At 42.8% G+C, this 21,142-nt stretch overlaps 1 protein-coding gene across 8 annotated transcripts in view; it reads right to left on the reverse strand.

Annotated features, from left to right (window-relative positions):
• The window catches only part of LOC134340997 (small integral membrane protein 35-like), a 48,415-nt gene that overhangs the window by 2,901 nt on the left and 24,372 nt on the right, over nucleotides 1–21,142 (reverse strand). For 6 of the 8 annotated variants that reach the window (XM_063038674.1, XM_063038675.1, XM_063038676.1 and 3 more), the window contains 3 exons: nucleotides 20,308–20,595; nucleotides 3,314–3,427; nucleotides 1,369–1,402 (listed from right to left, as the gene is read on the reverse strand). In XM_063038674.1, the coding sequence (XP_062894744.1) occupies nucleotides 1,369–1,402; nucleotides 3,314–3,427; nucleotides 20,308–20,344 (185 nt within the window). In that variant the 5' untranslated portion in view covers nucleotides 20,345–20,595. Of the gene's footprint in view, nucleotides 1–1,368; nucleotides 1,403–3,313; nucleotides 3,428–20,307; nucleotides 20,599–21,142 lie in introns of all 8 variants that reach the window. The other 2 variants (XM_063038671.1, XR_010016696.1) reach the window with 2 other exon arrangements.

Raw genomic sequence — 21,142 nt, forward strand, 5'->3', positions numbered from 1 at the left:
GCATGAAACCAATCCATAATCACCTTGTTCTGCAGTTCCTGCACCCTGCTTGATTTTCAGCCAGTTTTACTTCGCAACAACTAAACACTGCTTTTACAGAGAAAGATCTAACAACACTTCAATGCCACACTCCATTGGATGGCATATACTTCATTTCCTCTGTTTTATTTGTACATCCAGTTATTGATAATAAAAAGGGTTTTCCAAAGACTTAGTGATTATTCAGTGTTGATGTGATTCATATTATCTTCCACTAATTCACTTTCCAGGATCTATGTGTCAATGGAAATGTCAGCATTTTATTACCCATGCTTAATTGCCCTTGAGAAGATGGCAGAAACCCAAGTTCTTGAAACGCTAAAGCCCTACTTGCGAGGAGCTGAATATAGACCATCTCCCTCCTCCCTACCTTCCTGTTCCAGCTTTTTCCCTGCTTCCTTTCCAGTCCTGATGAAGGGTCTCAGCCTGAAAAGTTGACTGTTTCTTCCCCTCCACAGATGCTGCCTGACCTGCTGAGCTCCCCCAGCATTTTGAATGTGTTGCTATAGACCATTCTGACTGGCTTTCAATAAACTTTAAATACTGAACTGAAGTGCAGGAGGCAACATTGGTTTTGAGTGTTGGCTGTTAATGTAAACAACATGTTTTGATGTAAGTTTTGGATAAATGGATCTGAATCTAAATCTGAGCTTCAAAACCAGGAAGTGAAACACTTGTAGAAAGTGGAGCAATTACCCCCATTCAGGTGAAAGAATTCGAATATCAGAAACACGGTTTTAAAAGCTAATTTAGCACAAGGGACAAAGAAATAGAAGGCTGCATTGATAACGTGGAAAGACTTGTCTGTTAATGGGATTTGGACACATTGGCAATATAAGCGTTTTGTGCTAAACTTACTGTTCCTGAGCAGATGTATCCAAGAAGCACTTTGATGACTCCAGAATAACATCTTAGTTATACCGGTGACTTGACAATGAGATCTCTAATAACCAGACAGAAAAGGGAGAGTATCTGCTCTTTGCCAGTTGTGCCAAGGGATCTTTTAATATCCTGATATAAGGACATTCTAACATTAGATGTGCACTGGGTGAAAAGATTCCTATATACCTTATTGTGTGAACTTTTTCTCCATACATCAGCTACAAAGCCACCTCGCCCATATCCCGGCCCCTTCCCTCCCTTACCCCTGAAGCAACCCCCCATCCCCCACCCCCGGTACTTTCCAAAGTATACCCTTCTCCCTGTATCTCCCCCTATTTCTTCCTCCTGTACTTTCCACTCTGACCATACCAGTCACGGCCTCACGTTCTGTGACTCAAGTAATAAACTGACAGAAAAATGCATTCAGGGACACATAGTGATCTGTACCTCAGAATATTCTGACTGAACTTCAGCTTGGATCCTGCGAAATACAGAAAGAGGAACAGGGTTAATAAAGCTCTGTGCACTGAACCAGCAAGCAGTCTGAGAGGCACACAGAATAAGCACACCGAAAGACGCATCCTCACAATCACCCAGCACACAGTGTCAACTACACACATTACATCCCATTGCACACGTAGAATACTCTCCAAGTACCTTCACATATTGGATGCCATATTATAGGAAGGACGTGATTGCTCTAGAGAGGGTGGATTTAGCAGGGATATCTAAAGAAGAATTGCTTCAGTTGGTGGTATATCTGCCCTAGGAGGTGGTGGAAACAGTTACTCTCAACATTTAGACAGCATCTAGACCAGCACTTGAATGGCTAAGGCATGCAAGAGTCTGGGCCTAATGTTAGAGCATGGGCTTATTATAGATACTAATTATAGACAGGTGACTGAATGGCCTCTTTCTATCTATGTGCAGTAACTCTAAGATTTTGTGACTATGACACTGGCATACAATCTCACATAATCTACAACACTTATGTAGGTACATATTCACTAACATATTTTGACATGTACCTAACACCAAACATACTTCAGCACACTTTGATATACTCTACGTACATCCTCATTTCTGCACACACAACCACATGCATGCTATTGTTACATATACACACCTGAGCTCCCCCTCAGACACAAACATGTACGTTAAAGGGCCACTTTATTAGGTACACTTCCACATTAATGAAAATATCTAATCAGCCAATCATGTGTCAGCACCTCAATGCATCAAGCATGCAGACATGGTTAAGAGGTTCGGTTGTTGTTCAGACTAAACATCAGAATGGAGAAGAGATATTATTTAAAAGACTTTGACCGTGGAATGATTGGTGGTGTCAGACAGGGTGGCTTGAGTATCTCAGATACTGCTGAGCTCTTGGGATTTTCAGGCACAACCGTCTCTACAGTTTACAGAGAACGGTGTGAGAAACAAGAAGACATCCAGTGAGCGGCAGTTCTGTGGGTGAAAACACCTTGTTAATGAGAGCGGTCAGAGGAGAATGGCCAGTCTGGTTCAAGCTGACAGGAAGGTGACAGTAACTCAAATATATATAACCCAAAGAATGCCTAACGCCAGGTGTGACCCTCCTTTCATCCGCATGATTCAGCTTGCGCCTTGGACAATGATACAAAGTACAAGACTGCCAATGTGGAAAACGCAAAACAACACAGAAAATGTAGGAAACACTCAGTAGATAAGGCAGCATCTATGGAGGGAGGGACAGAGTTAAAAGGCCAGGACATAGATCTCTCATCCATTGACTCTATTACCTGGGTCACAGATGCTGTTTATCCTGCTAAGTATCTCCAGCATTTCCTGTTTTTATTACAATGGAAGTTGAATTACATGGAAAATCATGCGTTTTGCCCCATTGAAGGTTACTAGCACAAGCCATTGTACTAGCCCAACAACATCAGCATGGGTTGAGGAATGAGCCACCCCACTTTCCAAAGGAAATCTACCATAAAAGGGAAGGGAACCAAGGGAGCTATATGGAAAACTGCAAAAATTCTGTTCGTGAACTGGGCCAGATCAGCCTCTCAGTTTCACTCCACAAGATAGTACTATTAAACCCATGATGATTTATTAAAGCATAACTTAACAATATAAATCACCAAGTTTAGATTCAGTACTTGGAGCAAAGGTTCATGGATAGAATTCGAAATTAGAGTTAATGATTAGCATTAGGGTTTATGCTCATTTTCAGTTTCAGATTAGTCAATAACCTCAACGATGTCTCTGAACCTAATTTCTATTGCTAAAATCTAACCCTGTCAATTAACTCTAAGCCATAATTGAGACATTATCAGTAACAGCAGGAAGAATTGATTGTGGGGGTCGGTAGTCCATTTACTTATAGAAACTAAGCTAGTCCATTTACGTTTAAAACAGCGTCCACGTCTGTAGTACAGGATGAAGAAGACAGCCAGTGAAACAATAACCAACAGCAGCAAGCAGATGCCAATGATGATCCCTCGAGTATTTACACTGCCATCTAGAAACAAGAAAGAGGCACAAATCATTCTTTTTAAATCTTTTTATTGAGTAAGTATACAAAAAAGGTAAGCCATATAAACATTAATACAATGTTAAAGTATAATAAAATTCCAAAAGATAACAATACCAAAAAGAAAATACTACAAACAATGTAATTTAAGCATAAGAAACCAAGATAACATAATAGTATACTAGATTTTATATATATCAATGGAAAAAAAGAAAAAAAAACCCCCCAAAAAAAAACCCACCGTGCAGCTAACTAAAAGCAAAGCAAAGCAATGGGCTAACTTGAAACCAAACAGAGTTAAACTTAAAATCACGTCCTCAATCCCGACCTCCATTAAAACAGTGAAAAAAAAAACAAGAAGGGTAAATATTACATTAAATGAAAATATCGAATAAAAGGTCCCCAAATCTGTTCAAATTTAAATGAAGAATCATAAAGGTTACTTCTAATTTTCTCCAAATTCAAACATAAAATCGTCTGAGAAAACCAAAAAAAGGTAGTTGGAGCATTAAGCTCTTTCCAATGTTGTAAAATACATCTTTTCGCCATTAAAGTAAGAAATGCAATCATTCTACGGGCTGAAGGGGAAAGATTACTAGAAATTTTAGGTAGTCCAAAGATAGCAGTAATAGGGTGAGGAGAGATATCTATATTTAATACCTTAGAAATAATATTGAAAATATCTCTCCAAAAAGTTTCCAAAGTAGGGCAAGACCAAAACATATGAGTTAAAGAGGCTATCTGCCCCGAACATCTATCACAGAAAGGATTAATATGCGAGTAAAAACGCGCTAACTTATCTTTGGACATATGTGCTCTATGAACCACTTTAAATTGAATTAGGGAATGTTTAGCACAAATAGAGGAAGTATTAACTAATTGTAAAATCTGCCCCCAATCATCCACAGAAATGGTAAGCCCCAATTCCTGTTCCCAATCTACCCTAATCTTATCAAATGGAGCTTTCCTAAGTTTCATAATAATATTATAAATCATAGCCGATGCACCTTTCTGACATGGATTAAGGTTAATTATCGAATCTAAAATATATATAGGAGGAAGCATTGGAAAGGAAGAAAGTATAGTACTTAGGAAATTTCTAACTTGTAAATATCTAAAAAAATGTATTCTTGATAAGTTATATTTATTAGATAATTGTTCAAAAGACATAAGGGAACCATCTAAAAATAAATCCAAAAACCGTAAAATACCCTTAGTCTTCCAAGTTTGAAAAGCGCGATCCGTAAAAGAGGGAGGAAAAAATATGTTACCTAAAATAGGAATCGCTAACCCGAATTGATTAAGATCAAAAAATTTTCTGAATTGAAACCAAATACGCAAAGCATATTTAACTATCGGGTTAGAGACCTGCTTAAGGCGTTTCGAATCAAAAGGAAGAGAGGAACCTAAAATAGAACCAAGTGTATAACCCTGAACAGATTTTAATTCCAATGCTACCCATTTAGGAATAGATAGTATGTCCCGGTCAAGTAACCAAAATTTCATATGTCGAATATTAATAGCCCAATAATAAAATCTAAAGTTAGGTAATGCTAAACCTCCATCTCTCTTAGCTTTCTGTAAATGTATTTTACCCAGTCTCGGATTCTTATTCTGCCAAATAAATGAAGAGGCACAAATCAGAATCAGTAAATCTCAGCAGTACCTGTTGTTGTTGAGTGCCATTGAATTGTCACCTATGGATAGTGTAGTTGCCCATTGGGTGTTTGTGGCAAGATACGGAAGTAGATTGCCAGGCCTTTCTTCTGCGAAGATACTGCTGCCGCCAAAGTTGCAACCCAGCTGGACTCGAACACAGGACCATCCTCCTTCAAAATCCACTGCTGATGCCACTACACCACCAGATGGCCACACGCCAAATTTCTGACTGGAACTCTTAAGTTATAATCAAGAAGCAATCCATACCATTGCACACAAGCTTCCTCCATCTCACCCTATCACCCCCTTTTCTGTTCCCTTTTCCCTCACATGCTTATCTATCTCCCCCTTAAATGAATATAATGAATGAATTTGAACATTGAACTTTGATCCATTTTATGTCAAGTTCCGAATTCTACTAAATTACAAAAACAATTCTCCAAGTTTCCTAATTTGATTTTATAGGGTTTGGTTTTAGGACGTCTCCACCAATTTGGATCCCTTTAGTTGCTGTGAATGTGTCTCTTTCACTGATGATCTTTGAAACTGCCATGGACAGGCCCAAGCCTGGCTGCGAAAGGTGGCAGTTTGGGCATAGGGCCAGCAACCCCAGAGCTACAGAAACACCAACAGAAGCCCTAAAGACCCCATTCCTGGAAGGAAAAGGATACACCAAGAAGATGGGCTGAACCTGGAGGCAATGTGAAAGACTGGCCCAAGACAGAGGTCTCTGGTGCGTGCTGTTGCTGGCCTATGCCCCAGTGAGGGTAATGGGATTAAGTAAGATGATCGTTGAAGTGATTAGAAAAGCACCACTCAAACCTTGTTTTGGATCTATTCCTCGATCCAACCTCATTTTCAGCGGTTATTTTTATTGCCCTGTATCTTCTTGGGGAAGAATTTTTACCTTCAGGGCAGGTGATTGCTTTATTTTAGTCAAGAAATCTGAGCAAATAGTGATTCAGTGCTGCACTGTTGAGTTGGAATCATAGAGTCATACAACATAGTGTCAGACCCTTAAGTCCGTGATGTCTATCCTCACTTTTATGCCCATCTAAGGTGATTCCTTACCTATTTAAGTGCCTGTCTAAATGCCTCTTAAACACAGATATTGATCTGATTCCCCCCCTAATGGCAACACATTCCGGATATTATGTGTTGAAACCCTCAGCTCCTCTTTAAAACTTGTTCCAAACCTGCCACTGAAAGATTAAGCTGAGACCCTGTCTGCCGGGCCAGACTGCAAAGGTCAGGGTGTTGGGGCTGGAGGCGAGGGAAGGGCCGGTTCAGCTTGCTGCTCTGAGAGTTTACTCTTTCCTGCACTGAACTGAATCTCTGGCCTGCAACTAACAGGCTTCTGTGGACTCAGTTCTGCATGCTACTTGCTTACTTTTATTGTTAGCACGATTTGGTTTTTCCTGTCTGCCCACTGGGTGTTCAACAGTCTTCTTTTGTTTGAGTGGGTTCTATTGTGTTTCTTCATTCTGTGGCAGCCTGAAGGCTGTGTAAAGTGTACATACTTTGATTAATGTACAAATGTTTGTACTTTGCCCTCTTAGTTGGATATAAGATTCTATGAACTATTTATGACCCAGGAAATGGAAGTAAAATCAGGCTGTTTGGCCCTTGATGCTTGCCATGCCAGTCAATAAAATCTTTTACATCAGTATCACTTTACTTCATTGTATCCCACCTCTTTTGATTTGCTTAATATTCAAAATCTATTCATCTCTGTCTTGAGATCTTGAGATATAATATCTCGAGCCTCCACATCCTTCTTAGGGAAAGAAAATCTAACCTTAACCCTACTTAATACGCTTTGTGTGATGAGGTTTGCTAAGACTTCATCTTGAAACTTGTGATGTTTAGTTGTAGACAGACCAGCCAGAAGAAACGTTATCTCCCCTCTACCCAGTGAGAATTTTGACATAATCTCTTCATTCTTCTAAACTCCAAAGAGTGTGGGCCTACTCTGCTCCTCACCTCCTCACCTCAGGAGCCAACTTAATGAAACTTGTTACATTCCTTAGGCAGTGAGACAACACTTGTACCTAATATTCCATGAACACCAGAGATTCTGCAGATGCTGGAAATCTCGAGCAACCCACACAAAATGCTGGAAGAACTCTGCAAGTCAGACATGGAGAGGAATAAACAGTCAATGTTTCGGGCCGAGGCCTTTCATCAGGACTGGAGAAGAAGGGGAAGAAGCCAGAATAAGGTAGGGGAGGGGAAGGAGTGGCAAGTGATAGGTGAGACTAGATGAGGGAATGAAGTAAGAAACTGGGAGGTGAAAAGTGGAAGAGGTAAGGGATTGAAGAAGAAGGAATCTGGTAAGAGAAGACAGTGGACCATGGGAGAAAGAGAAGGAGGAGGGGAACCAGATGGAGCTGATGGGCAGGTGAGAAGAAAAGAAGGGGTTGAGGGGGTAACCAGAATGGGGAAATGGATAAAGAGAGAAGGATGGAGGGGAGAGAAATTACTGGAATTTGGAGAAATTGATATTCATGACATCAGGTTGGAGGCTACCCAGACAAAATATGAGGCGGTGCTCCTGCGTCCTGTGTTTGGCCTTATCATTCCAGTAGAGGAGGCCATGGACAGACATGTTGGAATCGGAATGGGAATACTGCATCTGTTGCCTCACAAGAACCTTATGTGAGGCCTCTATTGGGCGGGGTCGACCATGGATTTTGCATCCTCACTATCTATGTAGATAATACGCAAGCCAGGGCAGTACAATATGGAGAGCAAAGCTGTTGTCCATGTAGCAGGCTTCCCCTCTCCACATAGCTGATGAATCCAAAGGAACAGCAGAGACCAATACAGTTTGGCACCAGCAGCGTTGCAGGAGTTGCCAGTCAACATTGAACTCAACTTAGGACTGCATTAGAGACTCCAGCTCTGGATTTCTCCTTGGGGTTTACTCCCAAAGCCTTCCCCCTGAGAGGGTATAGCATGTCACTGTTGTAACACGTGATTATTTGAGTTATTGTCACATTCCTTCAGTATGAACAAGTCTAGCCATTCTCCTCTGACCTCTCTCATTAACAAGATGCTTTTGCCCACAGAAAAACCACCCGCTGATTTTCGAACAAGAAAATCTGCAGATGCTGGAAATCCAAGCAGCACGCCCAAAATGCAAGCCAGGCAGCATCTATGGAAAAGATGGGCAAGCAAGGAGAAAAGGTGAGAAAGGGAAAAGGGTATGGGGAATGCAGAAGAAGAGGCCTGCCCATCATCTCCGGATGGTGCTCCTTCCCCCTTATCTTTCATGGCCTTCTGCCCTCTCCTATCAGGTTCCCCCTTCTCCAGCCCTGCATCTCTTTCAATAATCAACTTCCCAGCTCTTTACTTCACTCCCCCCACTTTCAGGTTTCACCTATCATCTCGTATTTCTCCCTCCCTTCCCCCCCCTTTTAAATCTACTCATCTTTTTTCCTCCAGTCCTGCTTAAGGATCTCAGCCCGAAATGTTGACTGTACTTACTAGATTTTTCTTTTTTTTTGTTTTTTGCACATTCTCGGTAAACTCTAGAGACTGTTGTGCATGAAAATCCCAGGAGATCAGCAGTTTCTGAGATACTCAAACCACCCCATCTGGCAGCAACAAAGTCACTTAGATAATATTTCTTCACCATCCTGATGTTTGGTCTGAGCAGCAACTGAACTTCTTCACTATATCTGCATGCTTTTATGCATTGAGTTGCTACCACATGGTTAGCAAATTAGATATTTGCATTACTGAGCAGGTGTACCTAAGAAATTGGCCACTGAGTGTACATTCCACATTGCATCCCGTCTTCTTTGCCCTTGCCCATTTACAAAGCCTGGTGTATCCTACTAAGCCTCCCTGCATCCTTCTGCCCTCACCCACACCCCTTCACCACAGACACTACTCCGCCCCCCACCCCCACCATTCAGTCAATGTCATTAGAAGAATTAGAACATTTGATCATTTTACGGTTATTCAAAGAAGGCTTGGTACTAACTAGTTATAACGACGGTAACAAATCAGACAGAGATAAAGTATCTTTGATCATTAAAATTGTGAAAGATATTATTTAAATGGAAGTTCTTGCTTTCTTTCTATTTTGTGTATTGCTTACATATTTAAGACTCAGATTTATCTGACAATGAATGGAATGTTGGCATATCTCTACTTATGGTTTCCTGTCCCTGTATGGTTTGCAGGTGAGATCTGCCTATGGACATGGAGGAAGATGTCATGTATAGGAATGACAGTAGCGAATTTCAGATCTGCAAGATAAGGAGAAGGAGACTAGCGTGGGTTTTGATGGGAGCCTGGCTATGGCCAAAAGGGCTTGGAAATGGCAGGAGCTGCCATCTTGCTTGTGGTAAGGATCACATTCTCCAATCCACTGGTTCCAGCCTGGTTCACATTCAGATTTGTTTATCACATGTACATCGAAACACACAATGAAGTGTGTCACAAACATGAGGAAATCTGCAATACTTTGTGTTTGTGAGGAAATCTGCAGATGCTGGATATTCAAGCAACACACACAAAAAATGCTGGTGAACGCAGCAGGCCAGGCAGCATCTCTAGGAAGAGGTACAGTCGACGTTTTGGGCCGAGACCCTTTGTCAGGACTAACTGAAGGAAGAGTTAGTAAGAGATTTGAAAGTGGGAGGGGGAGGGGGAGATCTAAAATGATAGGAGAAGACAGGAGGGGGAGAGATGGAGCCAAGAGCTGGACAGGTGATTGGCAAAAGGGATATGAGAGGATCATGGGACAGGAGGCCTGGGGAGAAAGAAAAAGGGAAGGGGGGAAGCCCAGAGGATGGGCAAGGAGTATAGTGAGAGGGACAGAGGGAGAAAAGGCGAGAGAGAAAAAGAATGTGTGTATATAAATAAATAAATAACGGATGGGGTACAAGGGGGAGGTGGGGCATTAGCGAAGTTAGAGAAGCCAATGTTCATGCCATCGGGTTGGAGGCTACCCAGATGGAATATAGGGTGTTGTTCCTCCAACCTGAGTGTGGCTTCATCTTTACAGTAGAGGAGGCCGTGGATAGACATATAGACATATCAAATATGTCATTTGTGTTAACAACCAACACCTCCAAGGATTTGCTGGTGACAGCCTGCAATTGTTGCTACACATTCTGGCACCGATGTAGCATGCCCACAATGCTCGGCAGAACAACATAGAACACAACAAAACAGAACAGAGCAAGCAACAAAGCATGAACAGTGAAACAAGTCTTGTTCCTCCCCCCCCCCCCCGCCCCATCACACACAATTCTCTTACACCAGGACAAGCCAACTTTGGCCTGCAGCTACCAGCAGACTTGTGGATTATCAGACACTGGTCCCCAACTTTCCCAGTAGACTCTGAGATTCGTAGACTTGGGTCTCTAGCCATCAGGCCTCAACTTCCAGACTTCCAATTGACCTTTGGGCTTCAATCTGGATCTCCGATTGTCCTCCAGGCTTCAATCTGGATCTCCAATCAGGCTTCGGCCTTCAATCTGGACTTCCGATTGACCCTTGGGCTTTAATCTTTGGTATCACTCAGGACTTGCAGATGATGATGAATGAGGCCCCTAAATGAGGACCCGAACTCCAGGCCTCAAACTTCAGTCTTGCCAACGGCAAGATCCTGAACATCCTCGCCAACATCATACCACGCACACACTGCCTGCCTTCAAATGTGGAATGGAGGCTTAGACTAAGACTTAGCCTCTGGCCTGTCTTCTGGTTCTCCCACGTCCTTGTCCCTCAACCCTAACCTGACCTAACTCCCACCTCTGTCCCTAAAACCATCCCTATGAACCTAACATCAAAGCCTAACAACTAACTAATTCTGAGCCACGACCTCAATAGAGACCACAGCTCAGCACCATCTTGAATCTTAATGATTAGCAGTCTTGCCTTTAAGCTAGAAGTCACGTCAAACCCTAAGAATTCTGAGCAGAAATTATGGAGGATGCTATGTTTCCTCCACTCCCATCATTCACATGTGTCCTATCAAAAGTTCAAAGTTTAAAGTAAATGTATGATCAAAGTACAGATATGTCACCTAAGATTTGTTTTCTTGCAGATATTCACAGTAAGTACAAGGAAAAACAATAGAATCAATAAGAAACCACACTCAGCAAAGACAAACACCTAACATGCAAAATACAACAAATTATGAAATACAAAAAAAAAGAAGCAATAATAAAAATAAGTAAATAAATGAGTTGACGAGTCCTTGAAAGTGAGTCAGTTGGTTGTGGGAACAGTTCAGTGATGGGGTGAGTGAAGTTGAGCGAAATTATCCTCTTTGGTTCAAGTGCCTGATGGTTGAGGGGTAATAACTGTTCCTGAACCTGGGGCTGTGGGACCTGAGGCTCCTGTACCTCCTTCTTGATGGTTGAGGGGTGATAACTGTTCCTGAACCTGGTGGTGAGGGTCCTGAGGCTCCTGTACCTCCTTCCTGAAGGCAGCAGTGAGAAGAGAGCATGGCCTGGATGGTGGGAGTCCTTAATGATGGATGCTGCTTTCCTGTGACAGTGCTCAGTGGTGGGAGATGGCAGTTAATGATCCCACAGAGCTATTATAGGCATCATAAGGGGAGCTCTGCACAATTCTATGACCATATTTATCTTGTAAGCAAACTGCAGTGAAAGATTGTTATACTCTGATGTACTCTGCTCTTGGTGTGCGTTTGCTGTACACAAAAGCGACTGTGTGTTTCCTCCAGTTCAGCATTAGCTACACTGCTTCCTGATTCCTTAACAAGATAAGCAAGCAGCAACCCTTGTTAAGGGAGGATGTGTTCAGGCTGGCCTCTGAGATGAATGTAGCCAGGATTTATATCTCTACTGTGCACATACAAAATCTAACTTCTTTCCAAGTGTGATAAGACTGCTGAACGGATCCTGACCCGGATCTGGGCTGTACCCTCCAAATATCCGGACCTGCCTCTCGGTTTTTTTGCACTACCTTACTTTCCATTTTTCTACTTTCTATTTATGATCTATAATTTAAATTTTTAATATTTACTAATTTTTACTATTTATAATATTTAATATTTGTAATCCAGGGAGTGGGAAACGCAGAATCAAATATCGCTGTGATGATTGTACGTTCTAGTATCAATTGTTTGGTGACAATAAGGTATAAAGTATAAAGTATAACATCGAGATATGGACCAGACAGGAAGGATTGTACCTTCTATCTGGTGAGTGCTGTATCATGCAGGCCTGATGTACAGACGTCTGTAATTGGTCTCAGTGAGACTTTTAACCCTTTGGGTCATTTCTCAACTGTACACCATTAATAATTGGAGTGACATTGACATATCAGATGAAAACTGTTTCTGACATTTTAATCAGAAGTTTAATATAAAGAGTGAATATATTTACAGAGTAGAGATGATCTCATCTTACAAAATCTCTCATGCAATTCATACATATTTTACAGTTCCATTATCTCCCAGTACTACAAGGAAAATAAAAATAAAACCAGTTTAAACATGAGGAATGAACACAATATACCAGAACTGAATACAGGGTCTTACCCATTGCTTCCCTGTGAGAGTGCAGCCAATGCAGAACTTGCCGTGAGATTCAGAGCTCCCAGGAAACTCAACTGCCACTGAAACTGGTTTGTCCTGATTCCTGACAAGTCTAGCATATCAGTACCCAAAATAAACTGGGAGATCAGGTAAGTTGCACAGATGAGCTTGGGACAAACATCAGACTTCATTAATCTCAATTTTCCCCTCCTTTTTCATTCACACTCACTCGTTACGTGCCATGTCATATGACGTGGGCGATCATGGTCTATCCATGATCATGATTGTTCTCAGCACATTTTTCTACAGAAGTGGTTTGCCATTGCCTTCTTCTGGGCAGTGTCTTTACGAGACAGATGACCCCAGCCATTATCAATACTCTTCAGAGATTGTCTGCCTGGCGTCAGTGGTCGCATCACCAGGACTTGATGATATGCACCAGCTGCTCATACGACCATTCACCACCTGCTCCTATTGCTTCATGTGACCTTGACTGGGGGGGAGGGTGTGCTAATCAGGTGCTACGCCTTTTCCAATGGTGAGCGGCAGGCTAGCGGAGGGAAGGAGCGTCTTACATCTCCTTTGGTAGAGATGTATCTCCACCCCACCACCCATATTCATACATCAGCTCTCCTATTTTCCCTTCCTGCCCGAGAGCCATCTCACATTGCTTTTCCTTTTCCTCCTTTCTCCCCCTGCCCCAGCACCTCCATCAATTATCTTCCCACCATTTCTTTCTTCTCTCATTATTCTTCCATTTCTCCTCTTCACTGGAAGCTGAAGAGTTTGCAAGAGTTCTGTACAGGAAAACCTGCTTTACTGATCTTTAAGCACCTAGTGCAGAGTTGGGTGGGCTAGTCAGTGGGGTGCCTTGCTGGATTGATTCTGACCATTGCCATCGTGGCTATTCGTAGACCCATGAAATGGGCCACTGACTACCTGCCAGTTTTATCTCTGGAGAGCAAGCACACAGTTCTGTAGAATGCTTGAGACCTTCCATGACCAGTAGTCACTGCATGAAAAGTGTGATTTAGTTCGTGTCCTACTGCTGGCTGAGTACACCTTATCCAAAATAATTGCAGCCAGAAGTGTTTTGGATTTCAGATTCTGGAATATATAAGGAGATAATTTGGGATCGCCATCATTTCTGACTCTGAATTTACTGTAGGTGCTACTGGTAAGCTGGTACAATGTGGTTTAAGATGGCACTGGTGAAACCCAGTGATGACTTGCTGGTAGCAAACAAAACTACTAACTACTTTATTAGTAATACACACACAATGCTGTTGGATCTCAGCAACTGAGCTCCTCCAGCATCTTGTGTGCATCACTTTGATTTCCAGTATCTGCAGATTTTCTCGTTTGTGATTCAGCTACTTTATTCCTCACACTTTTTTTTCAGATATGATCACCTGTAACTTCCCTTTCAGAGCTTTTGAACTGCTTATCTTACACTTATTCATCACACATATATGTACTTAACAGTAAAAGTTATTACAAACCATTAATATAATGAAAATATAATGTGTGCAGGGTAACAAAAGCAGCATCGGGAGAATACCTGAATCAGCTGTTCAATAGCAACAAGCAATGGCCTACATCTGTGGGCCAATTTGCTGTGTTTTGATTACATTATAATGTAAGGTTACATTATACTGTATTTGTAATTTACTTTCTTAAAAGTTTCATATAAACTATAAAAACAATCAGCATTGTTGGCTTGTTCTGGTGTTAGATTTTCATCAGCGACGATCTTGGCAAACTCATCAATGAATTTCTCTTCAACACACATAGAAGTTGCTGGTGAATGCAGCAGGCCAGGCAGCATCTCCAGGAAGAGGTACAGTCGACGTTTGGCCGAGACCCTTCGTCAGGACTAACTGAATTTCTCTGTTGCTTTGTGATCAGCAAAAGCTTTATCTTTAAAATTAAAAAAAAAATTGTGCCTTTTCTTAAATTTCTGTAACCAGCCTGCTGAATATTCACAATTACCTTCAATTTTCAGTTTGTTGTGATAGATCTTTGTTTGTTTCATAATCAGCACACTGTTAAGCAGCATATGTTTACTCTGATGCTGATGAATCCACTCTTTCAATACACATCAAGATCTTCATTTTTCTCTTTATGTGGTGATGTTTTGTTTTTCCATTAACCTCTGTCCATTACATATGTGAGGTTACTTCTCAGAACCACCTGTGGTGTGCCAAGACCTGCGCATTGCCGGGAACCTTCCCAGTGCTTTGTGGAATTTTCCATTTGTGATGTCATGTCAGCGCTGAAAACATTTTCAGAATTTGGAGATGTTGGGATTTTGGATTCTCGGGTGAGAGGTACTCAACCTGTACTTGTTTTTGTGAAATTAACTTCTATTTTCAATGTAACAATGGAGAGGCAGAGTGGACTGATGTAAAATATTTAGAAACTGAGTAAAACAAAAAAAAAGTGGAGCATACTACCCAAATTTGATCATAAAATAAATCAGTGTAATCTTTGGCATCAGACTTGGACTTTGCATTTGGAGATAAAAAAACTCTCCACCTCTGGGGAAAGAGTGACTAATATGCACCCTTAACCATAATGATCCACAAAGCCAATCTTGGAATGGATATTGCCAATGCCCTGCCACCTCCTTTGTATTTCAGGGATTACGTGTATTAACGCTGACTAATGGGTGGCATGGTGGTGTAGTGGTTAGTGTTACGCTATTGCAGTGCCAGTGACCCAGGTTCAATTCCCACCACTGTCTGTAAGGAGTTTGTACATTCTCCCAGTGGGTTTCCTCAGGGTGCTCTGGTTTCCCCCCAGGTTAATTGGGCAATGGTGTGGTTGTGCACTACGGGATCATTGGACCAGAAGGACCTGTTAGGGTGCTGTATCTCTAAATAAACAAATAATCCAGGCATGGAAAGCAACCTTGGATTGGCCCAGTGAACTGGAAAATACACCATCAACCACAAGTGGCATATTTCTCTTCATTCCTTCAGCTGCCGTGCAGCAAGGATGAAGCTCCCTTCATGATGGTGCACACTCACTGAGAAGAAGGAGCCCTGAGAACAGGGTGACTCTCAACACGCAGCTCCAGGGTCTCTAGTTCTAGGCTAATTTCTGATGCTGTCCCTGTGCTCTTTCTTTGACTGGGCGTGTTTCCTCTGGTGACCGAGCTTCCTCCCACATCCCAAAGATGTCCTGTTTGGTTATTGTTAAATGGTCGCTGTAAATTGACCTTTGTATGCAGATTGCATTTATTTAGAGATAGAATGTGGTTACAGGCCCTTCAACTCAATAAGCCAACGCCACCCATTAACACCCTTGTGACCAGTTAACCTACTATCCTGTACGTCTTTGGAATGTGGGAGGAAACCGGAGCACCCGGAGGAAATCCATGTGGTCGCTGGTGAGTGGTAGAATCAGCAATAGTTGACAGGAAGGAAGGGAGAATGCATGGGGTTGTAAACAGGTGCCTGGTGAACAGCATAGTCAGTGGGCTGAAGGACCTGTTTCTCTGTGAGATGACTAGAGGACTGATCACTGACATCAGGTCGAGAAAAAACAAGAAGTAAATGATTATAGGGGAACAGAAACTCTAAGAAGAAGGTCACAAGTTTAGATTTCCTCATTATTCTGCAGCTCCGAAGAATGACTTAATGATTCATCAAATATACACTGCCTCAGATTGAAAATAATAACAAAGGTAACAGATACCCAGGACTTAGTTACTGTCTAAGTCTGACTGAGGTGTTCAGGTCTGTATGGATCAACTGCCTCCCAAGTGCTGGGATCCAATTAAGTTTTTATTCTTTAATAATTACTGTCCCTCCTCAGATTATCTGAACTCAATGGAAGATTACGTCTTTGATACAGCTCAGTGTTCACTTTGGCTGCTCTTCATTGAGCACAGGCAGATACAACTCCTTGAGCAGCACACACCTTCCCATCTTGAATTTTTCAGTTATTCAATGCAGTTGAGGGATGTAACCATATGGGAAAGGTCCATTATTTTCCATTGTAGCTCTGTACAAACTTACATGAAGATTTCTCTGTACTTTCAGATGTTATTAAAGAGGCCCTCTGTTGGGTAGGATCGACTATGCATATTGCAACTTAGCTGTCCACGTGATATGCAAGCCCGGGCAGTACACTATAGAGTACAAAGCTGTTGCCCTCTGTACACAGCTGATAAATCCAAAGGAATGCAGAGACTGATACAGTCTGGCTCCAGCAGCAGCAGCATTGCAGGGGTTACCAGTCAGCATTGAACTCAACATAGGACTGCCTTAGGGACTCCAGATTATTCCTCTGGTTTTACTCCTGAAGCCTCCCCCATGAGTGGGTACAGCAGCAAGGCAGCGGAAGTTTGAGATCAGAGTTTTCCTTCTCCTAGGTGAGCTGCCAACCACGGCTGATGAGCCCCTTCTGTCCAAAGCGACTGGTTTTAAAGCGCCAGTAACCTGACTTTGCCCCTTCTCCTGTCAGTAGAAATTGTTCTGCTGGGCTTAGTAGCTAAGCACACGTGAAGGCCAGGAGCTGGACTTGGTTGTCAGAGGCTATTTGAGACACACGTCATTGGAAGCGTTTAATAGATGGTGGGAGTTCATCCCCACTACCACTCCCGGCTACAACAACCTTAAGGAATGAATAATAATCTTTACATAACTCCTAACCTAATCTATTGCATACCCGACTCTGTCCACTGCTCCTGTTCTTGCAGTCTCTAACCTCCTTTCCCAAACTTCGCTACCCTCTACTCATTTCACTGTCCAGAAAAAGTGACAAAACAAACAAATATAAATAATATCAAGCAATGCTATATGTGCAACAGTGGAATTTACTACTGACAAAAGCCATATTGTTGCAGTCAGAGAGACATATAGTATGGAAGCAGGCCCTTCTGCCCAATGAGACCATGCTGACAAAGGTGGTCTTCCAAGCCACATCCCATGGGAATGTTCATCTGTGGCAAAGAGCATCTGAAGTTTGAAAACTTAGATTCACCACAAAGCTCACAATTGACTGGACAGCAGGAATCCCCATTTCCCCTGCATGCTCTGAGGTACTTAGTAACTACACAAGGCACTTTAGAGCACAGGAGAGGTACCACCAACACCACCTCCACAATACTTTCCACACCCACTGACAGGGCAAGCAAGGCAACATTGGTGCCAGAGGTTGGAGCCCAAAGGTCGAAGACTGAAATCGGCAAGCCCAAAAGGCCAAGGCCTCTGGGTTGGCTTGTCTGGAGCTTAGACAAGTGTGGGCCAGGGGCTGGAGGTTGGTAGCCTGATGTCTGTGAGTCTGAGAGTGCGGGGCTGAGGCCTGAAGGCGGCCTGTCCTGGGTTTGGAGGTCTGTGTGTGCGCGCGTCTGTGAGTTGGCGGGAGGCTGGGAAAAGGGCTTGATTTACTGTTGTTCTTGTTGCTTGTGTTGTTCTGCTGAACATTGTGGACTTGCTAAGTTGGTGTCAAAATGTGTAGAGACACTTGCGAGTCCACTCCCCCCCCCCACCGTATATCCTTAGGTTGTGTTGGTTGTTAATGCAAACAACACATTTCACTGTATGATTCACTTCACATGTGACAAGTAAATCTGAATCTGCTACCTGAATCTAAATTCCACGGAACTAGCCAGCTGATCTGCACACTACACCATTCACGTGCTGGATAATGGATCCCCCAAAGGGGCACTCAGTACATAGCTCTGCCACAGAAGGAGTTCCAGGTGGACAATGGAAACATTTCAAGCATTTTTTCAAAGCCTGCTTAAAAGATATTGTAATATCCTCACCATTTTGTCCCATGTCTGTTCGATGCCCAATAGAAAGGAAGAGAAAGCTTTGAGTTTCTTAGTTGGGAGCACGTTGGGTGCACATGGAAGTCTGTGAGTGCGGTGAAAGAATTGCATTTCTCAGTACCCACTGTCCCCCCCCCCCCCCCGAAAACAGCTGTTGTCCCACATTGGCCTCATCGGCCTGCTACAGAACTACAGTAACCCTCGACCACAGGGAACTCTAAGGCAAAGGGATTTCCCCCAGGTACTCCCAAATATGTGTGGGTTGGTTGGTTAACTTTTGACTGTAAATTCCCCCAGTGTGTAGATAAATGGTAGAATCTAGAAGCCGTTGATGGAATGTGGGGAGAAGAAGTTGTAGGGACGGTTCGTGAGGTTCTGTGAGGTTTAATGGGCTGAAATAGCCTCACTCTGTTGAGCAGAAACATGGAAGATGTGTAACTGAGTGCCCATGAAACAGTTAAATAGCCACTGCAGACATGGCCTGTTTGGTGTAGCTGACTGATAGTGGCTGAAATGCTTTGCTATTTTGAAGAGTCATCCTCATCCTTATCAAAATTTAAATTTATGCTTCAACTCTCCCCATACCCCCACTCACTCTGCTTCCCTACTATCCTTTCCATCCTCTGTTCCCTACTCCTGATACCTGCTCTTCATCCCCGTTCTCATTCCTTATCTCTACTCTTGTTCCCTTTATCCACTGCTCTTCTGGATCCTGCATCCCCACTCCAGTTCCCACTCCCCTGCCTCCTGCTCCAATATCCTTTTTGGTCCTCTGCCAGCCATTCAAGAAGACTTTGGGCTTCGGATCGATGTGTCACAGCAATTGCCAGCACCAGAAGTCCCTGCAGCAATGATGGTACTGAACACTAGAGGGTAATGCTTAGCTGCTGCTGAGACTTGTGGGAAGGACAAAAAACACTCACAAAATAGAGTGAGAGGAGGACATTTGGCTCTTCAAGCCTGCCCAGCTATGCCTACAATCATTTCTTCTCCACCCGATGGTTTTGTGCCAGTTCCCAGTAGCCCTCAATCACACGTCCTTCCAAAAATTTATTTATCTCCATTTTAAATGCCTGTAATGAACTACCTTCCATATTTCTCTGGGGTATAGAATTCCAAAATTTCACGACTCTCTGTGAGAAAATTCTATATTTTGGAATTTTAATTGACTGGCCCATTATCTTGAAACCATGTGGCTTTTTTCGACATTTCCCACCAATATGAGAACGAGAAAGATAGACAGAGACATCAGCATATCTGTCATGTATCCTTAAAATCAAAATATTTCAAAAAGTGCACCCCTCATTCTTCTAAACTTCAAACAATCTTGATCACACCCTGTCATTCCAGGAATCAGCCTGGTGAGTCATTTTCAGACAGCTTCCAATGCCTCTACATCCTTTTCTGGGTAAAGGTGTCCAGCTGTGATGTCACCAACACCCTAAACAATTACAGTAAAACTTCCCTATTTCTAAACTCCAACTTCTTACAAAGTGGGCCAAGACGTCGATGTGAGACAATGTCTCAGACAGCCTAACATTCTTGTCTTTATTCTGTCTCCTCCAATGCTTTAGATTAGATTATGAGAACACTCAGTCGTCTTTTTATTGTCATTTAGAAATGCATACATGCATTAAGAAATGATACAATGTTTCTCTGGAGTGATATCACAGAAAACAGGACAAACCAAAGACTAACACTGACAGAACCACATAATTATAACATATAGTTACAGCAGTGCAAAGCAATACCATAATTTGATGAAGAACAAACCATGGGCACATAAATAAAGTCTCAAAAGTCCCCGAGTCGATCGACTCCCGAGTCCCCGATAGCAGCGGCAAAAGGGAGAAACTCCCTGCCATAAACCTCCAGGCACTGTCAACTTGCTGATACCTTGGAAGCAGCCGACCCCAGCCGACCCTGAGTCCATCCGTCCGAAAACTTCGAGCCTCCAAGCAGCCTCTCCGATACAGCCTCCCGAGCGCCATCTTCTGCCGAGCACCTTCAACCTCGCCCCGGCTGCTGAAACACGCAAAGCCGAGGATTTCGGGGCCTTCTGCTCCAGAGATTCTGGTTACCACACAGTAGCAGCGGCAGCAAAGCGGGCATTTCAGAAGTTTTCCAGATGTTCCTCTGTACTCTCACGTCCGTCTCCATCAAATCAGAATTGTGCACGGCTCCCTACTTGACAGATAACAGACTCATCACCAAAGTGGCCGCACGCGCTGCCGTCACGCCGCCATCTTCTCCCAATGTTTGAACAATTCTTGTCTTCAATTCATTCTGTGCTTCTTTGTCAATGTATCATTGACAATAGAAGCACAGAATGGAACAGAACTAGTTCTCACCCTCAACAATTTCTCCTTTGGCTTTTCTCACTTTCTCCAGACTCAAGAGGTAGCCATGGGCACCCACACTGGCCCCAGCTATGACTACCTTTTTGTTGTATAAATAGAACAGCTCACGTTCCGAGCCTTCCCTGGTAATGCTCCCCAATTCATCCTCCTCTACATTGATGTCTGCATTGATACTGCTTTGTGTACCATGCTGGCCTCATCAATTTTGCTTCCAGCTTCCACCCTGCCTTTAAATTCACTTGGTCCATTTCTGACACCTCCCTCCCATTTCTCAATATCTCTGTCTCCATCTTTGGATACATACTGTCAATTGACATCTTTTATAAGCCTACCAATTCCCATGACAATCTTGACTATGCCTCTTCCCAACC

Source organism: Mobula hypostoma, chromosome X2 (genome assembly GCF_963921235.1).
Source record: "Mobula hypostoma chromosome X2, sMobHyp1.1, whole genome shotgun sequence".
Lineage (NCBI taxonomy): Eukaryota > Metazoa > Chordata > Chondrichthyes > Myliobatiformes > Myliobatidae > Mobula > Mobula hypostoma.